A 19,996-nucleotide genomic window follows, 5' to 3' on the forward strand; every position below is an offset into this window, starting at 1 on the left:
TTATATTTCCATCCTGTAACTTGCATCGTGATGCCAAGTAAATACTTACTAAGCGCTGAAAATTGCAATACCATAGCATAATGGTACAAAATGTCATGAGTGATGAAAGTGTGAAAAAGTAGGCAAAAATCATGTGCCCACTTAATATTTGTCACTTTTTACACAAATGACACATTTGGGGATTTTGTTCATTTAAACAGTTGACCTTGTTCCACAGAGACCTGAATAGACAGGTTTCACTGTACATAAATTCGGTAATTCAGACCAGTACATGTGACACAGCAAAATTCGCCACAAATACGGTGGAAAAGTTTCCCGTAATTCCTCCCGTATTAACGAAGATACGTGGCAACTACGGAAAACGTCTGTAACCCCACGACGAGATTAGTAGTAATCCGTCGTGGGACCACTTTTCAAGACGTCCAGATGTAGTTACCCGTCATAATGCATCGTATATACCTAGTTACGCCCCGTCATGGAAGTGCTGTCACGTAGCCGCGCACGTGATCCCGAAGGATACTCGAGGTACGAAAATCGGATATTCATTTAAATATAAAAGTATATGAAAAGTAATGAAATTCTGGTATTCATATTCACTTCCGTCAGTTCTTTCATACAGCCTTCACCGTCCTTGGGATTGCCCTCTCAATTTCTTTCAATTCTAGTGTACATCGATTGAAAATATTAAAATGCAACAACTCTCAACATACCTCTTTTGCATTCATCACTTTCTGTGCTGGCGTAAATCCTTTCATCCCAAAAATTCTAAACAGGATACATTACTATAGTCTGATAATCAAGAATTTTGTACATACCATCACATTCTCTGCTCTAGTGCTATCATCTAATTTTGCTACTACCAGGAACTTTGGTGCCACTCTACACACCATGAAAACTGATGCAGATCTCTCTTATACTTGTACTATAGTCTGCTTTTCCTTCTAAAATAGTCAGCATTCTTCCAAGAAATATTTCACTCTAAACACAAAGCTTTACTTATAAAATAATCATTCAAAAGTGCTGTACATACCATCTCACTAATAGTAAATTTTCCTCTTCTACTAGCAGCACTCAAGTCCATTCTCTCTTGCATAGTAAGCATTTCTTCCGAGAAAGATTTCAATCTATAAACACACAAGTTTTACTTATCAAGTTTTACTTATAAAATAATCACCAAAAGTGCTGTACATCAGGTCTTCCTCTTCTACTTGTACTCTAGTCTACTTTTCTTTCTTGCGTATAGTCAGTATTTCTTCTTAGAAAATTTTCACTCTAAATACAAAGATTTATAGATACAATAATCATTAGTATTCAAGAACTCTGTACATACCATCACAGTGCTGGCAGGTCCTCCTATTCTACTTGTACTATAGTCCGCATTTCTTTCTTCAAAAGTAGTCAGCATTTCTTCTGAAAAATAGTTTACTGTAAATACAAAGTTTTAAAATCTTTAGTATTCAAGAATTCTGTACACACCATCACAGTGTTGGCCGATCTTCCTATTCTACTTGTACTATAGTCCGCTTATCTTTCTTCAAAAGTAGTCAGCATTTCTTCTGAGACATAGTTCACTCTAAATACAAAGATTTAAAATCATTAGTATTCAAGAATTCTGTACATACCATCACAGTGCTGACAGGTCTTCCTATTCTACTTATACTATAGTCCACTTATCTTTCTTCAAAAGTAGTTAGCATTTCTTCTGATAAATATTTCACTCTAAGTACAAAGATTTATAGAAACAATAATCACTAGTATTCAAGAATTGTGTACATACCATCACAGTGCTGGCAGGTCTTCCTATTCTACTTGTACTGTAGTCCGCTTATCTTCCTTCAAAAGCAGTCAGCGTTTCTTCTGAGAAATAAAATAGTTCACTCTAAACAGTGTTTCATACCTAAAATAATCATTCAAGAATGCTATACATGCCGTCCCACCACTGGCAGTTCTTTCTATTCTACTAGTACACTAGTCCGCTTTTATTTCTTTCAATATAGTCAGTATTCCTTTCACTAAAGTTTTACACAATAATAATCATTCAAGAATGCTGTACATACCGTCCCACTGATATCAGGTCTTCCACTTCTACTAGAACTCTCGTTCACTTTTCTTTCTTCCAATATAGAATATAGACAGCGTTTCTTACAAGAAATATGTCACTCTAAATGCAACTTTTTATGTATAAATAGCCATTTAAAGTGCTGTACATACCATCCTGTTGACAGGTCTTCCTATTCCACTACTACTGCTTTTTTTTCTTCTGGAATATCTTCCAAGAAATATTTTCAAGCATGTACCATCTCACTGCTGGCTAATCTTTCTCTACCAGTATCGTACTCGGCTATTCTTCCTGTCCAATGTTGCCATCCAGCATTTCTCAAAACAAGATTACACTCTAAATGCTTAGAACAATCATCTAAGAATGTACTACATATTGTCTGACTGGTGGCAAGTCCTTCTCTTCCACTAGTACTATCATTGGGTTCCCTTTCCATCAGCATTTCCAAACTGTTAATTCTAGATACACAGCATCCCTTAAACACTATTCGGTTTCACGTAAGAAACTTTTGAAGAATAGTGGGGCGGTATTTCAGTAAGTTTCTAATTAATGAGCACTGGCAATCTGGAGAAGAGTTACAGCAGTAAGAGACTAAAAGTATGTTCTTTCCCTTCCACTACTGCATTAACATAATATTATATCCTTCCACTGCTGTTATCGTCAGGATTTCTCTTCACGAATCATTCCGTTCTGGACTCTTAAACAATGGCCTCGACAATGGCAGACGACTTACTAGTAGCAGATCTGGTACTCAACATCTGTTGCGAGTATCTGCCCATCCATAAAGCTTTACAGATCAGCATACTTTACTTCTTGACGACCACCTTGTGTCTCCCATCCTGTCTCGCCGCATGTCCGCCTCGTGGCTGCACGATCACGTGCGTAACACATTATGAAAATTTCTATTTAGTGCCGCTGGGATGAAGGATGAAAAGTACGGTGCGGTACGGTGCTGTTGGGTGTATTAAACCATCTTTTCAAGGCGGAATACAACAGTCGACAATCAGGTTTGTGTTTTAGTGAACACATGTCAGTGTTGTGGAAATCGTCGAAGTTTCATTTGAATAGATGAAATAGACGTGTAATTCGGGTTGTATTTACCAACTGGAAACCTGTTTCATGTAGATTTGTCTTTTGTTTTGTAATTCCATACACTGACGTTGTAGGCGTGGTATTCGCTTTGTAATTTAAGCACTGGTGACCTGTTTCCAAGTCTTGTATGTATGTTAATTATGTGTTACTACACACTGTCGTTTTCCAGGTCTTGTATTATTATTATTATTAAAGCTTTACAGTGGCCTGCACTGTAGGTCTGTATGTGTGTCAATTGTGATTTGTTACCGCACACTGTTGACCTGTTTCTGGGTCTTGTATGTGTGTCAATTGTGATTTGTTACCACACACTGTCAACCTGTTTCCGGGTCTTGTATGTGTGTCAATTGTGATGTGTTACCACACACTGTCGACCTGCTTCCGGGTCTTGTATGTGTGTCAACTGTGATGTGTTACCACACACTGTCGACCTGTTTCCGGGTCTTGTATGTGTGTCAGTTGTGATGTGTTGCCACACACTGTCGACCTGCTTCCAGGTCTTGTATGTGTGTCAATTGTGATGTGTTACCACACACTGTCGACCTGTTTCCAGGTCTTGTATGTGTGTCAATTGTGATGTGTTACCACACATTGTCGACCTGTTTCCGGGTCTTGTATGTGTGTCAGTTGTGATATGTTGCCACACATTGTCGACCTGATTCCAGGTCTTGTATGTGTGTCAATTGTGATGTGTTACCACACACTGTCGACCTGTTTCCAGGTCTTGTATGTGTGTCAGTTGTGATGTGTTGCCACACACTGTCGACCTGCTTCCAGGTCTTGTATATGTTTCAATTGTGATTTGTTACCACACACTGTCGACCTGTTTCCTGGTCTTGTATTTGTGTCAATTGTCATGTGTTACCACACACTACACTGTCGACCTGTTTCCGGGTCTTGTATTTGTGTCAATTGTCATGTGTTACCACACACTACACTGTCGACCTGTTTCCTGGTCTTGTATTTGTGTCAATTGTCATGTGTTACCACACACTACACTGTCGACCTGTTTCCGGGTCTTGTATTTGTGTCAATTGTCATGTGTTACCACACACTACACTGTCGACCTGTTTCCGGGTCTTGTATTTGTGTCAATTGTCATGTGTTACCACACACTACACTGTCGACCTGTTTCCGGGTCTTGAATGTGTGTCAATTGTGATGTGTTACCACACACTGTCGACCTGCTTCCGGGTCTTGTATGTGTGTCAACTGTGATGTGTTACCACACACTGTCAACCTGTTTCCGGGTCTTGTATGTGTGTCAGTTGTGATGTGTTACCACACACTGTCGACCTGTTTCCCGGTCTTGTATGTGTGTCAGTTGTGATGTGTTGCCACACACTGTCGACCTGCTTCCAGGTCTTGTATGTGTGTCAATTGTGATGTGTTACCACACACTGTCGACCAGTTTCCGGGTCCTGTATGTGTGTCAGTTGTGATGTGTTGCCACACACTGTCGACCTGCTTCCAGGTCTTGTATGTGTGTCAATTGTGATGTGTTACCACACACTGTCAACCTGTTTCCGGGTCCTGTATGTGTGTCAGTTGTGATGTGTTACCACACACTGTCGACCTGCTTCCAGGTCTTGTATGTGTGTCAATTGTGATGTGTTACCACAAACTGTCGACCTGCTTCCGAGTCTTGTATGTGTGTCAACTGTGATGTGTTACCTCACACTGTCGGCCTGTTTCCGGGTCTTGTATGTGTGTCAGTTGTGATGTGTTGCCACACACTGTCGACCTGCTTCCAGGTCTTGTATGTGTGTCAGTTGTGATGTGTTGCCACACACTGTCGACCTGCTTCCAGGTCTTGTATGTGTGTCAGTTGTGATGTGTTGCCACACACTGTCGACCTGCTTCCAGGTCTTGTATGTGTGTCAATTGTGATGTGTTACCACACACTGTCGACCTGCTTCCGGGTCTTGTATGTGTGTCAACTGTGATGTGTTACCACACACTGTCGACCTGTTTCCGGGTCTTGTATATGTGTCAGTTGTGATGTGTTGCCACACACTGTCGACCTGCTTCCAGGTCTTGTATGTGTGTCAATTGTGATTTGTTACCACACACTGTAAACCTGTTTCCGGGTATTGTATTTGTGTCAATTGTCATGTGTTACCACACACTACACTGTCGACCTGTTTCCGGGACTTGTATGTGCGTCAATTGCGATGTGTTTCCACCCACTGTCCCGGTTCTTGTATGTGTGCCAATTGTGATTTGTTACCACACACTGTTGACCTGTTTCCGGGTCTTGTATGTGTGTCAATTGTGATGTGTTACCACACACTGTCGACCTGCTTCCGGGTCTTGTATGTGTGTCAATTGTGATTTGTTACCACACACTGTTGACTTGTTTCCGGGTCTTGTATGTGTGTCAATTGTGATTTGTTACCATACACTGTCGACCTGTTTCCGGGGCTTGTATATGTGTCAATTGTGATGTGTTACCACATATGGTTGACCCTTTTCCGGGTCTTGTATGTGTGTCAGTTGTTACCACACTGTTGACCAGTTTCTGGGTCTTGTATGTGCATCATTGTGTGGTGTGACCACACTTTTGATATATTTCTGAGATTTGTAGGTGTATCATTCATGTTACATTATACATACTTGCAATCTGATTCTGGGTCTTGTATGTGTATCATGTCTTCTCACAAAGATGACCTGTTATGTGTCTCAATAACATGTTATTTACAGATCGCTAAAAAGCTGTAAAAATATTGAAAGAAGAAAATGAAGATCAAAGGATTGAGATTTGTAACTTAGGTATAAACACCTTGGGAATGGCAGTGTGACTGTTAAAGCTTTGGTGAAATTTCAGGATGTACTAATATCTTATTGTGCAGCAAGTATAGATTATGGACATCTTATGTGCCATTTTGTTTACAATGTACAGCAAGTTATATTTCCAAGGTTCACATTATATGAGCAGCTGGATTAACCTGACTTATAATTGCTGATACCCTCTACCTTTTTCTGTGATGAGCATGGTTGTTGTACCATGCATGCAATAATTGCAGGACAGTACTCATGATATTTATTACATGCACTGCCACCAGTGGAACCAGACTTAGAAATGATGATGTTATTTTATTATTCCGTATTTTCGTGATGATTGTTCCTTGACAGGCAGTAGATCAAGTCATTGAGTACATAGGCAATAACCATAGGGAAGTAGCTATGCAATGGTGGACCTAGGATGGGGCATTTGGGGCAAAAGCCCCCCTCATCCCTCGTCACCTTTTGGAGGAATCATACTTATGAGTAATACTCAACTTTGTCAGGGCTAAAACGATATGCAGATTTTAGTAGAATTTATTACAAATTCACCTGAATCAAAGCAAACCGAAGTCAAACTAGCTGTGAAATTTCCCCCAGCACCTTCGTGCGTACTAAGCGCCTCTAACATAAAATTATCGTGTTTAGAGATTCATAGCCTTTTACACAGCTTTAAGACTTCACAACCATCTGCAAAAATTAATGTCAAAAATCAACAATGAGACGCTACTAAGTGGTGATTATTTGCTATTTCATAAATGCAGCAACTAACAAGATGATCTGGTTTTTCTCACCCACCTACAACTCAGCCTGTTTGTGTCCCTCCCCCTACCAGCTCCTGGATCCGCCTCTACTATGGTATACCTTGTGCAGATACGAGTGCTGTGTCTCGGGAAACCCCCAGGGTAATTTTTGGCGCTGGGAATAGTAACTTGAGTAGGCTTGACTAGAGTTGTGCAATCACTGGGGTGCAGTAACCAGTTTCAGTAACACATCTAGAGCCATCCCTTCTGTTCGATCGTCATCCATCTATGGTTGACGATCTGTTCGATCGTCATCCATCCGTCTCGTAAACCTCTCAGATTGATGAACGTAAAAATTTATGACAGCATTACAACGGCCCGCAGAGACGAACTTGATTCTGTCTTAGTACGTCCTTGCCTATTTTCAACTTGCAAAGACGTGTTCCGTCCTCTTCGTATTTAATCATAGCAGCATTACATTCACGTAATTCTTCATAGATGGACTGAATTCCGTATTAGTACGTCCTTGCCCATTTGCAGCTTGTTAAGACGGTGCTACGTTCTCTCCGTATTTATCGTGATTTAAGCTGTGTGAATAAGTATTTTTCATACAAACATTGATATCTGACATATGTTCACTTACTGACTACTTCCAACTGCAGCCAAAAGTTCCAGGACTTCTGAGGATGTAAGTGGAAAATGATACGAGACCCACTGTTATTTGGTATTTGGCCCGTACACCTAGCTTGTCAACAATCCTGAAATTCACTTGATCTCAGTTGCCAAATTACACACCATGAACATATCCGATTGCTAACGTGTAAACCAGATGGTCTGTAAAAGCCGTTAGGCGGGCATTAAACTAAAATCTGGATACCATGAAAATAGACACCATTTTAACTGACCTGGGTATTAGTTTGGTCCCATCACAACAGTATGCTTGATCCTAGGATTTCAGAAAATATTTGAGATCATAAACAACCGTGATAATGCTGAGATCTTATCAGGCCAGATGAGGTAACATAAACATCAGGTAGACCACACTCTGGCAACACCCTTTATGTCACTACAGTCTAACACTGATAATTGAGAACTACAAATTTAAAAAGAACACATAAAACAATTGAAATAATATAATTCCTCTGTACATCAACTGACCTCAAATTCACAACTCTGAGTTCCTTCCCAAGCTATGCATGACCACGTCCAACTGCTAGTGGGTAAACCCCTATGACCAGATGTATGCGTGCATTTCCCCGCCATCATGATTCTTAAATCAGAGCTGAAAGGCAATCAGCAGTTGGCGTGTTAAATCACACGCGAAGAGCCTATTGCTATGGTAATTGGAATTAGTTTAATTCCAAATGCCAAATGCCTTTGTATACCTTTTAAGAAATGATAGCTAGCATATAGTATAGCGTTTTCACAAGGACGCCAAATAGATGACATGGGTAAAAACTGAGGTTATAGCGATTGGTCTATTTGTATGACAGTTTAATATTTGCCAGTTTTTTTATATATAGCGAGATCAGCCTGCCCCTATTAGCTGATTATGAACTACCTGACTGTGTAAAACAATTGGACTGAAAGTTGCACTGAATCTGTAGGTATTCTTCTAGCTTTAAAGGGTAGTCACTGCCGGCTAAGCTGCAGCTGTCTGTTGAAACGTGCTCAGTTAATTACGCACTGATCAAGATTAGGCCACTCCAAATAAATTCTCTGTTTCCCGTCCACCGCCCGCATCTGGTTACTGCCAGCTCTAAACATTCCATTATTCCGTATTCTTCCATTATTTTCCGGTTATTCTTGCATACTGATGGGCGCAGTAAAGGCTATCTTGAAACAGTGACAGCTCACGTGTCAGCAGTACTATTAAGTAAGCACAATTTCACGTTTGCGTTATGTTTTGCAACTTACAAAGGAAGGAACAAGCTCAAGCAAGCTTTTATGCAGCCTTTTTGGCTGTGCCAGGAAAATGATGGCTTGAAAAGCTAGCCAATCTTATAATGAAATAATGAAAATGGACCTCCCGCCCGCCCGCATGCAAGTATGTCAGAGTCCAGGACGGGAAACAGATAATTCATTTGGAGTGGCCTTATATCAAGCTATCAAGACGCTTTCTTAGAGTGATAATGAATCAATTCAGTTTCAATGGGTGAGACCTATTTCGAGCAAGCGCTTATAATCTCTAATCGATAAGCGCCGTGGGGAGAAATAGTGGTCTGGCTGCGCGAGACTACGTGGTCGGCGTTCGAGAACAGGAGATACGCGATCACCAGAGGCCCGATGCCAACAGCCTGCCAATCACCTGAGATGCGAGCTGAAACATCAATTGATTTAGGAAACTACAACAGGTTCGTCTAGTTTTAATATTTGTAAAGGTACGCTAGCTTGCTTTTTGTAATGCACATATCAATGTAATCCCGACTACCACTAATACGGGGGGAGGTGGGGATTTGCATTTCTGAAAATTACAATTTCCCACCTACTTGGGGAGTACTGGCGATACAAACCCGGACCAAGTCTCGGCCTGCAGACCACGGGAATACTGGGGTTAGGAGGGGATTTGTACGGTCGTGTGGTGTTGGTCTATAGTGATGAGTTAGTTCGAGTGGACAGTATGAACGTAATAGCTAGCACCCGAGACACTCTTTGCTAACTAAGCACACATCTTCGCTATCTGAGTGGATTTCTTTAGCGAAGAAAAATCCCCACTATGTCGGGAAAATTTAGCGACCAATCCCCCCACCATCCCCGACCTTTCCCCACCCTCAGCCCGTATCAGTGGTAGTCGGGCATTACATTGATAGGCGCATAAAAGCATAGATTTTAGAGGCGTACGCGCCTCTAAAATCTATGGTAAAAGCAAGTTAGCCACTTTGTGACACATGATGTATACCTGCCTGGCAGCGTCCTCCCCATCTCTTTCAGAGCAAGGGTCTGGGGATGGGTGTGACTAAAATGAGGAATGGAAAATTAAGAAACCAAAATGAGGAAATGGGAAACAAGTATTTCTCTAGGAATGCATTTCTAGTATAGGCAGTATTGCCAGCAAGTGGGCGTCAGTGAAGGTACAAGCAGCCATGCAACCTGCTACACCTTGCAATGCTTGTAGTACATTAATTTATAATCGTGATCATGATACAGTATTTCAGTTTTTCAGTTGTCATACATTATCTACTTGGGCTGTGATCTGTTTCTATATACTCTAATAAAGCAGTCATTTTAAATCAGGCTACAGTATAGCCACTGCATTGGAAGAGACCATACGACAAAATTACTCCATAGAGCCATTTCCTATTTCCAGTTTCCTAATTTTCCATTCCTCATTTTAGTGACACCCTCTTGGGACCCAGAGGAGGTTGTCATGTGTCATCATTCATCTCGTGGTCTCAAAAAAGGGTTGAACTAATTCAACCTTCATACCTCTTATTATTCTAAAAGACCAACTGCATATCCATACCAGAGCATCCCACCACCCTTACAAACCTTCTCAGTATAATGCACTACTTTCCTAGCTGCTAAACAAACTAGAACAACGCTTGGTTGCATGCTTTTATATCATAGGCTTATGACACGTGACCAACTTCCTCTGCTGGTGACCGTAGTATATGGTACTTGTGCTACTACCACTATAGTGGTAGAACCAATCAAATCACAGTATCCAGTTTAAACTACTATTTGCGATGTAAAACATTGTTTGCGCCAAATAACATGGTGAGTGAATTCAGAACAGTTGGAAAGCAGCTATAGTGAGATTTCTGAGATACACACACTGTAAAGACTTATGTTGAGAAATATGAAGTTCGTGTTTTCTTCACCAGCCTGAAAAGGATTTGTTGTTACACGCAGTTTGGACATACATTCGAATTCCATATATTATGGTCACCAGATCCTTACTCTATGACAGGTTGGTGCTGCCAGATTAGTTAGTTTCAGTCACATAATTATTATAGTGGACTATTTCTTGAGAATGGCGTGGTAGGCAGCAGCAAGAAAAATTAAGCCTTGGCTGCATGAATGGTCACGAGGGATCCTGGTGTGCTGTAACTAGTTACTTCTTCCCTTACAAGAGTTCACTAGCATTGTTAATCTAAGGAATCCAAGCTATAAAAAGTACTGAAACAAGAGATGAATGATGATATTACAGCATAGCTCGGTGCATACTGTGATACCATTATTCTTTACAGGTGTGTGGTGATTGCTGTATTAGAGTCAGCCTCTAGCCTATCTAAGGATGTGGTCATTATAATGGTATTTGTGTTTGTGTAATTAGAATGTAAAGATGTATAGCGTATACACTTGACCATTATGATGAGTCAACCCACTGTGAAGTTACAGCTGGGTATCCAGAAGTCCAGTAGCACAAGCACCCTAAAATAATGTTGTGGTATCTACATATGCTCCTCAAGCAAAATTTGATACAGACAATTAACACTCCCAAGTCCTTACAGTTTCCCACCAATAAAGTTTGTGCAGATTCATGTGAAAATGTAGGCTATATGAATATAATTGTGTACTGTGCATACTGCCTAGCTTGATACTGGTGGTGCAGTGATCAATCCTTTATTGCTGGCAAGTACATTCTAAAGAAGAAATGAAGTAGAGTGTGGGAGCAGTTTAATATTTGACATTTTGATTAGAACTTTGCGTGGCAGTTTATTGTGATGTTTGGTAATGAGACAAATGTGTACCTCTGAAGATAACTGTTTGTGACCCGCTGAGTAAAAACCGGCCATTTTCACAAAAGCCGTAAAACTGTATTGAAATACACTGAGTAAAAACAGGTGTGCTAAACGAAAAATTTACACATGCTTTAATTGTATTCGTATGCACTGTAATTAAGCTCAAATCAACAAAACCTATACAACAGTGGATTTGCCTGTTCATGGAGAGTAAGAAAATCTTTGTTTCATGTTAGCACAGCAAAGGATATGTGAGTCATGGGTGTTAATTTACGATACAATAAAAACAGCGTTCACGATCATCATTTCTTAGATGAATGGCCTTCTTTGTCAACAGGAAAACGTGCCAATTCATGGTGCACAGATTGAGCCCAGTCCCATCTTCATAGCTTGTTTCAATGGTAGATTATCTAAGTGCCTGTAATTTTTTTCCTGTATTGCTGCTGTACAAATCACTGCTCCAACTGCAAGCGCTATAACTCCAAGACCATTCGTCACAAACGGCTGAAACTTTGGCACTTTGGCTGTCCACTCTTTTGTTTCCCTAGATTACAGAGATTCAAGAAAATGGAATCTGAGGAATAACAGCAGGTTTCATTCAGTGGATCACATTTTATATCACATGCAAACTATTCAATGATTAGGAAGGACTATTACAGTGCTATACTATGCTAGTAATCCAGGTGAAACCAGCTAAGCTAGATTATGTGTACAGGTGTCTGTGTCAATATAATAGCCTGAATACCTTTTTCTCATGTAATAAAACAAACACATAACAAATCAGCAGTGGTCAAAATTCAGGTTTATTAAACAGAAACTTTTAAACTACAATCTAATCCACATTACTATTTTGTGTATTGTATGTGTGTGGTAGGGTGTCTATCTGGTTCCGGGTTCAAATCCCAGCTGGCCCACTTTGGTGTTGGTGGACCACACTGTGTACCTGGTGTAAACTGTGGAAGCAAATGCTCAACTGTCCATGTCTCAAATAGCAATCAGGTGACCACACTTTCACCTGTGAGACCTGGTACAGCCTACTGTGGATTACCAGTCCAGGTGCTGCACAGTGCTGGTCACTGGGCAGTGTGACTTCACTGCATAGTGGCAGCTGAAGGCTGTGTGTCTGTCTGTCCCATTTTACATTAACATTAACACACCTGCTCACATGTAGAACCCGTCTTAGTTGCCACCTGTATAAAAAAGCCACTACCCCAAAAAAGTGAACTTCAGATAGGAAATCTAAATTATAACAGCATCCTTCAACACATATACATGTACAGGTGTACATACGCAAATGACTTGAGTACATGTATCACGAAACTGATGTTCTATATAGAACATTAAAATTAATGACCATGTAAGATAGTAATACTTAGTGGCAACAAATCACAGCTGTAATACAGTACAATATAGACGTATACAAATTTAATGTACATTCATCATTATACACAAAATATTTTCTTTTACTTCATTGTCTCCTGGGTGTTCTTTTAGAGTAAGTTAACTGACACTTCTTTTCTGACGTGTTTTTATCCGCTAAGGTTGCACAACTGGAAGTCTATAGGTGCACACTATACAAATGTATATACATGACTCAAGAAGTATTGCTAGTTACCTGTTCATGATCCTCTTCTCACTTCTTCCTCCTCTAACATGCAGTCTCAAGGAGCTTTCTGTAAATTTATGTAAATCACAATTTAAAGATTGCATGTGCAAACAAGAGACTCTGAAAGGAAATACCCGGTGTGTGTAAACAGTAATATTTAAATTTGAGCTGACACAAGGTCTACTACATATTTAGCTGGGGTGTACATTAAACACCTATATTTGATCCCAGTGTAGCAGCAAATTGTTATAACTGAGACAGAGTGGCTGAAACTGTGTCATAAGTTATCCCAGTGGTGAAGCCATACTAACTAAACAGTGACAAAAAATTACAAATGGTATTACCAAACAGTGCTCCTCCCCATTATTAGCCATCGATTGATTGAAAATTCCGTTTAGTACTAAAACAGGGGTGTAGCTAGCTTTTTGGTCACCGTAAGGTCAAGCTGTCCCAAAAGATACTACTGCATGAATAATATAGAAGCTAAAACAAAACAAAAAATGAACTAACTTCACTATCTGACTTCTTTTCACTCTTCTGGCTGTCTGATATTAGGCATAACAATATACTGTACTTCAGAATAAACTCTAGCCCCATTTTCACTTTTCTATCACCTCTATGTACTTGAACACACTGAATGCTTTGCTCAATTACAATATCACAATTACTTGATATCCAATACTGCTGTCCACTGAGAGGTTTCGCCAACATTTTAACTCTCAAGCCATACTCAAATATTAATGTTATCATGCAATGCTGGGAATTATATAAAATCTACTTACTAAATTGACAGGAATCTTAGCATACACAATTTTTGATAGCAATTAGAAAGTTTTACAATATGTTCCAGAAAGATAGCAGTTGTGTGTATTAATTACGAGCACGCCCAGGCACCAGCAATGATTGTACCAGTGCAGGCCCGGGTGTAGCTATGTCCCTGTACTAAAACAGTAGAAATGACTGTGCATTTATAGGGTGTATCTGAACTTTTAACATTTCAATTATTTGAACAAAAACACCAAACTGAACCTGAAGCCACAAAAAAACTCACAAGTGGCATCTGTCCCCTACTAATCATCGTCTATAGCTGCACTAATAACCATTGATTTGCCTACAGAAAACATGTAGTGACCTAAGACTACAATGGATCACCCACAACTTGAGATATGCTGATTGGGTATAGAGGCTGGGTCATAGGCAATGGCCCACTTTTTGGGACAAAGTTTGCAAGGAAAGATCGAAATACTCTAATAGAACAGTCAAGATCCAGATACTCTAATAGAGCAGTCACAGTATTCAGAGAAGCGGTGTAGCAAGCACTACGTTTGTGTAGATAAAAAAGTTTTGTTGGTGGAGGGCAGCTATTGTCAGAGGTTGTGACCTTTTTTGGTCTTCACCTTACTTACAGCTAGCCTGCTCCCCCCCACACACTTTTTTTGCTGCTCCATTGCCCCTGGGCTCAGGGTGTACATGCATGATACTTGTATCTATGCTATAGATAACAGAGCATAACTACCTTGAAGTAACCCAAGCAATAAAACATAGCAAACAGAGGTTGACAATAACATGAAAATCCCTACTTTTACACTGAAAAAATTTTGACAACATGCTAAATGCTAATACTTATAATTACATGTACCAGCATGCTAGAAATTGTTTGCTTAAGGGTTCTATTTAATTCCCACCCTACACTGCCAGAATTATTTCCCCACACTGGCCTGCTTACTATGTATTACACTTAACTGAACCTATAGAATTTTACAAGAAGCCACACACTTACTCATAGACCTTGTGCGAGCCAAGGCCTTTTCATTTTCTCTGAGCCCTTGTTCATCATGTCTCTTCTCTTACTAGGGGCTTTAGTGAGCTAATACTCCTAGGGCTGAACTACTCCTGATTTTACAAATGTAAAGAAACTGTTGCTTAAGTCTTCGATCGTGTGCAATTGTGGCTCCCTATATCAAGCTCTGGACACCCTACATTCCTTGTTCCAGCTAACTTCATATTTGCTGAGTTCAGGGTGTACATTGTAATCCCCCTCAGTAAGCTCCTTTCACTCTATTCTTTGTTCAGTAGGTTCTGTTTGTAGGTGTAAGGTTAGACAAAACCTATAAACGGAACATCTTAGCACAGTGTGGTGGGGTATGCCATTAGGCCAGTTCTTATATCTTTAAAAACATAAAAATAATATATCCCATAAGTATCTCCTATATACCTTGTGCTCACTAAGGCATGGCACTTTGTTACATCATCACAATGACACATCCACCATTTTTTGAGGCAAAAAACATACACATTCCTATATGCTAGGAAAACATTTTAACGCTAATACGAAAGAATTATACTAAAATATATACTCCTGTTATAAATAAGGCAGTGGTTACTGAATTGAAAGTCGGTTCAGTCTGCTGGGCTCACTGTTGAACTGACAGTAAAACTTGGATAAAAACCACAAAACTCATCTGAGGCTCAAACCTGGACTACTGGTGCTCTATGCAGGCATGTTACTACTGTGCTACTGCTGCTAGCTACCCACTACTACTTTTCTATCTTATAAATGCAACTCACGTTATACACTAGTATAATGAACTCCACAGAAATGTGAGGTTGTTGCAATGCTGAAATTTTATCACGTCTACTAACCTACCTTATGACAACAGAGTACACAAATCCTTCAACTCCATCAACAATCTCTACTTCGACGAAAAAATGTGACCGTATTTGCAAAAAGGGGTCTTCCACACACATCCAGTTCTTTGAACCTGAAAGAACATGATTCAGTGCTTGAGAAACATATAACTCTGAAACTTTGTTCATCAACTAAGCTATGTTGCAAACAATAAAAGAGCTATGTTGCAAACACTCTTATAAGGACATACAAAGGGTGACATACATGTAACAGTTAAAGCACACGGTACAAAATCATGTTGCATAAACAGACAATATAAGGAGGTCAAATACAAAGTACATGGTACAGGTGCAGTAAGCATTCATTGATTCAGTAAGCATAGCATTCGGTAACATATTACAAATAATATAAATATATGTGACCCGGTCTGCGAAAAGGGCTCTTATAGCCTTTCCAATTATCCATGTTTGGCTAATCATAACTCCTAATCTACTAAAGCTATCACCATGTAATTACACCCACAGCTACTGCCAGGTTAGGGTTGTTGAGTGACCAAATTGTAGGCTTGTACCATATTCACCAGTCAAGTTATGGGTTACCATATATATGCAATTGGAAAGGCTATAAGAGCCCTTTTCGCAGACCGGGTCACATATACATTCTAATCTACATGAAGTCTATTATTTCTCATGCAAGTACTTTTAGTCCTCCACACACAGCTAGATGATCCTCACTTACTGGGGTTGTTGTTCGATGATGACTTTTTGTGAACTAGGGGACATTTTATACCCTGGGACTCCTCTCAAGAATATCAAAAAAATACCTTACCTTATTTAGAATAGTTGGTAAACAGTTACCCCATGCAATGCAGGTAATGACATGCCTGTATGAAGCTATGTAGTGCATGTTATATGCAGCTAATGTCCATCATGACAACTCAGGCCTCAACATGCATGAATTTTGTAAAGCATTCGCAGACCTGTTGATAGGAAATGTTAAAGAAGCTTTTATTAACACTTAAAAAGTGTTTGATTTAGTCAGTTAACACATTCTTAGAAACTAGTTATGTTTGATTACAAAACACTCCCTGTAGCTTCATAAAGACAAGCCACTACCTGCACTACTTGGGGTAGAAAGAGATGTTAATGAAATAACCAGATACTTACATAGACGAGTGGGTACACCTATAAATAACAGCTGCTACCTTTAACATTGTACAATACTGAAGCCACAGGTCAGCATGGCAAGGTAAATAGCTACCTACATGTACATAGCTCAAAATCAACATGTTACCATGTAGTTGGATATATGAAGATGGCGATGAGTTGAGTCTACCAGTAGAATGCACTGGTATGTTACTGAATTATAAAATTAATATAGCTATATATAGATTATTCACCGTAGATAAAGAAACAGCAATGGCAGGCGTGCATATGTGTGTAAAGTCACACATATACATGTACAGGTCAGTGATATACAAAATTGTAACAGGATGCATCACCATACGATTACTTGTATTTAATAGTACATATGTTGTAGATATACTGCACCTTTTTTTGGGCAGTTGCTATTCGCATGGTCATGTGTGAATAGCATAGAGCTATTCGCATGGTCACATGCAAATAGCACGGTGCTATTTGTACGTGACCTTGCGAATAGTACAGGGCCTCGCTCAGAGCAATTTGCACGGTTATTAAGAGAAGACAGATGCAGTTGGCATGTGTGTATATACACATAGATCCTTTACTATGGCATACATCTTTGGGGTGTGTACATGCATGCGGGAAGTATAATGGTATACGTCACCAAATTTGGCCATGTGAGTCCAAGGATACACCATGCATGCGCATGCGTTTTCCCTGCTATGGACTGCTAGCTGTGGGTTGTGTACTTACATATTATAGCCATCGTTGTAAAAAATGCAAGCGTGTCTCTATGTTAGACCCAACTGCACGAATTGTAAAATGTACGCAGTCATGAAGTTCATAATCAGTTAGTCAAAGTTTATAAACTGATATGGTGAAGTTAATAAGTAGAGATTTACAAAATAACAAAAATTGTAAAGTAGCAGATTAATTAGATCAAAATAATCCAACAGGAGTCATGCAGTCTGAGTCAAAAACATTGCCAAATGCATCCTTGCATCCTATAGTTACAAAACCACATTTCTCCAACAGCATTATTTTGTTCTCTTGGCCTCTTCCAAAGTGATGCGAATGCAAGAGTGATGCCATCCCACAGTAGACAAGGAAATTTATCATTCGCATACAAACATAGACAAGGCTGAATTTTACCTTAATTCCATCACATACATTGCTTTCATTGTTTCTCCAGTGGAACAAGTAGCATCCCTTGTTTAGTTATTGAACTGTGGCTATGGGGCCTACAACTCCAAGGAACCATGGCAATGGACAGAATCTGATTAAAAATTTTCTGGCAAGCAAGAGTCAGCACAAGGATTCACTGGGCATTAATTGTCAAATCACAATGTCAAGACAATTGAGCCTATAATGTGATAGCAAAAGTGGCACACACCAGGGATGAATCCATGCAGACTTTTGGAAAGGGTGTCAAAACAGCATGCTACATTGTCTGGTTTAATAAAGTGAGACCGCTGAAAAAAGGTTACAGCCTGCTGACAATAGCTGCCCACCCTACCATGCAACTATGCATTCATCACTGCCTGAAAAGAACATAAAAATCCCTAAGAAGGCTAGAAGCTCGCTACACACTGTTCTAATACTATAATATCTATGACTAGACATATGCTACTGCATGTTGAGGCGAGCCTGAATAATATTAAGTTAATGCTTTATGAATGTGAATTAACAGAGATTACTTTTTTTTATTAGAAGCTGTCAAGCAGAACAGTTAGCTACTTTTGCCGTATTTCACGGTACCAAGAGGTATTTTAGAATGAAACAGTCTGTGCGGTATTCTAGGGTAGCTGGACATCTTGGCAAGCTGTTGATAAAGGATGTGACATCCTGCGGAAGATTTAGGATGTGATCACTATAACCATATTGACCATAGGGAAGATGATACACTGGCATGATTGGCAGAACCCGTGAAATCAGCATTTCTTCAACCTGAGATAGCTCCTACGTATGGAGTAAAACAAAATGTGCATATTAAATATGACATACATGGACACCATTAAACTGCTGCTTGTTGTGATTCTATAGTACAGTGATGTGTGCCATGTAAGGTATAATATGGGTCCATATTGTTGGCAACAGAGTACAGCTTGGGTAGTAAAGAATCATTATGGCAACGATTGCATGCACCTGCATGATCATTGGTGCTAAAATTATGACGCTCTAAACATATGGAACATAGTTGGCTCTGCAATGTGGCTAGCTTTCCATGAAATTCTTGCTGCATTATCCTTATAACATCGTGGTCATCAATAGAAGGATTAATATTAGAGTTGTTACCATTTCGTGAAAGTAAAAATGTAGCTTGTTGTCTTTCTCTACGAGTTTGATTCACAACATGTCTGTCTTCGGTGGTTAAGCTTGCACGCCTTTTTCTGTCATATGCATTCCGTCTAGCCCGCCTGTCAGTGTGATAAGATTCTATTAGTACTACAAGTACAGCTAGTTAGCTCAGTACCTCGTCTCTCTTTCTTCAGGCGTTTGTTGTGCCCTTCTTAGTCTGTCGCGCTCTCTCCTTCTAGCCAACCTTTCTTCTCGTTCAGCCATCAAACCACGTGCTAAGCCATGTGGAATAAAAGTACACCGCTCATGAAATTTTCGTGAAGCAGCGTGGAGCAACCCGTTTTCTTTCAGTATATTTTCGTGAACTCGACGTACGTACCATTCACTAACAGTGTGGGGCAGTCCGTTTTCTTTCAGTAAATTTTCGTGAACGCGACGTACGGACCATTTCTCGACTATATTGGGGCTCGCTCAGGCTCGCCCCAATTAGAGTGATTGCTCTATTAGAGTGATTGCTCTATTAGAGTGATTGCTCTATTAGAGTGACTGCTCTATTAGAGTATCTCGATCTTGGCCCATACTACCTTGGCCCCCTCCCTGTATCCCCCACGGCAGTTCATCCTAAATGCACTCCGAACATTTTCCTCCAGGGTACCCTTTTCCTCCATGTGCGCAAACAAAATCTATTTCTTTATACCCCAAATCTTATTGTATACCTTCGATGATGCACGTTTTGCTGCTGAATCTATTGCCGGATCTTGATCGATGTTGAACGTTTAATCCGTTCTTTCAAAGGCAGAGACTGTCTCTTTAAGATCATTGTACAAGGTAACTTTCAATCTTGTCTCCTACGGACATGTGACGGAAGACCACAGAGAAAGGTCCAGAAAGAAAAATCTCACTCAAAGCCACGTGTAGTTTCAGGATCAACCGTGTACTATTGTTAAAATAATAACAT

The 19,996-nt window shown here is 39.9% G+C and overlaps 1 protein-coding gene and 2 long non-coding RNA genes across 14 annotated transcripts in view; 1 reads left to right on the forward strand and 2 right to left on the reverse strand.

Annotated features, from left to right (window-relative positions):
* Window positions 1-520: 520 nt before the first annotated feature.
* Window positions 521-3,007, reverse strand: LOC136246547 (uncharacterized). 6 transcript variants are annotated; one of them, XR_010696606.1, is made up of 12 exons: window positions 2,212-3,007; window positions 2,058-2,161; window positions 1,938-2,012; window positions 1,778-1,857; window positions 1,623-1,719; window positions 1,477-1,573; window positions 1,331-1,425; window positions 1,175-1,272; window positions 1,031-1,124; window positions 816-978; window positions 711-765; window positions 521-661 (listed from the first exon to the last, which is right to left on the reverse strand). It is a non-coding gene; the product is annotated as an uncharacterized lncRNA (long non-coding RNA). The 6 variants fall into 6 exon arrangements; XR_010696605.1 differs by having other exon boundaries at window positions 1,778-1,879; window positions 2,212-3,006; XR_010696604.1 differs by having other exon boundaries at window positions 1,778-1,854; window positions 1,898-2,012; window positions 2,212-3,004.
* The window catches only part of LOC136246546 (spectrin beta chain-like), a 38,853-nt gene continuing 21,074 nt past the window's right edge, over window positions 2,218-19,996 (forward strand). For 3 of the 6 annotated variants that reach the window (XM_066038047.1, XM_066038048.1, XM_066038046.1), the window contains exons 1-2: window positions 16,274-16,948; window positions 17,003-17,063. In XM_066038047.1, coding sequence (XP_065894119.1) covers window positions 16,885-16,948; window positions 17,003-17,063 — 125 coding nt within the window. In that variant the 5' untranslated portion in view covers window positions 16,274-16,884. Of the gene's footprint in view, window positions 3,067-5,854; window positions 6,748-16,273; window positions 16,949-17,002; window positions 17,064-19,996 lie in introns of those variants that run through there. The other 3 variants (XM_066038045.1, XR_010696594.1, XM_066038049.1) reach the window with 3 other exon arrangements.
* Window positions 12,260-15,862, reverse strand: LOC136246550 (uncharacterized). 2 transcript variants are annotated; one of them, XR_010696618.1, is made up of 3 exons: window positions 14,750-14,859; window positions 12,979-13,036; window positions 12,260-12,934 (listed from the first exon to the last, which is right to left on the reverse strand). It is a non-coding gene; the product is annotated as an uncharacterized lncRNA (long non-coding RNA). The 2 variants fall into 2 exon arrangements; XR_010696617.1 differs by lacking the exon at window positions 14,750-14,859 and adding an exon at window positions 15,617-15,862 and having other exon boundaries at window positions 12,261-12,934.

The sequence above is a fragment of the Dysidea avara genome, chromosome 2, assembly GCF_963678975.1.
Source record: "Dysidea avara chromosome 2, odDysAvar1.4, whole genome shotgun sequence".
Classification (NCBI taxonomy): domain Eukaryota; kingdom Metazoa; phylum Porifera; class Demospongiae; order Dictyoceratida; family Dysideidae; genus Dysidea; species Dysidea avara.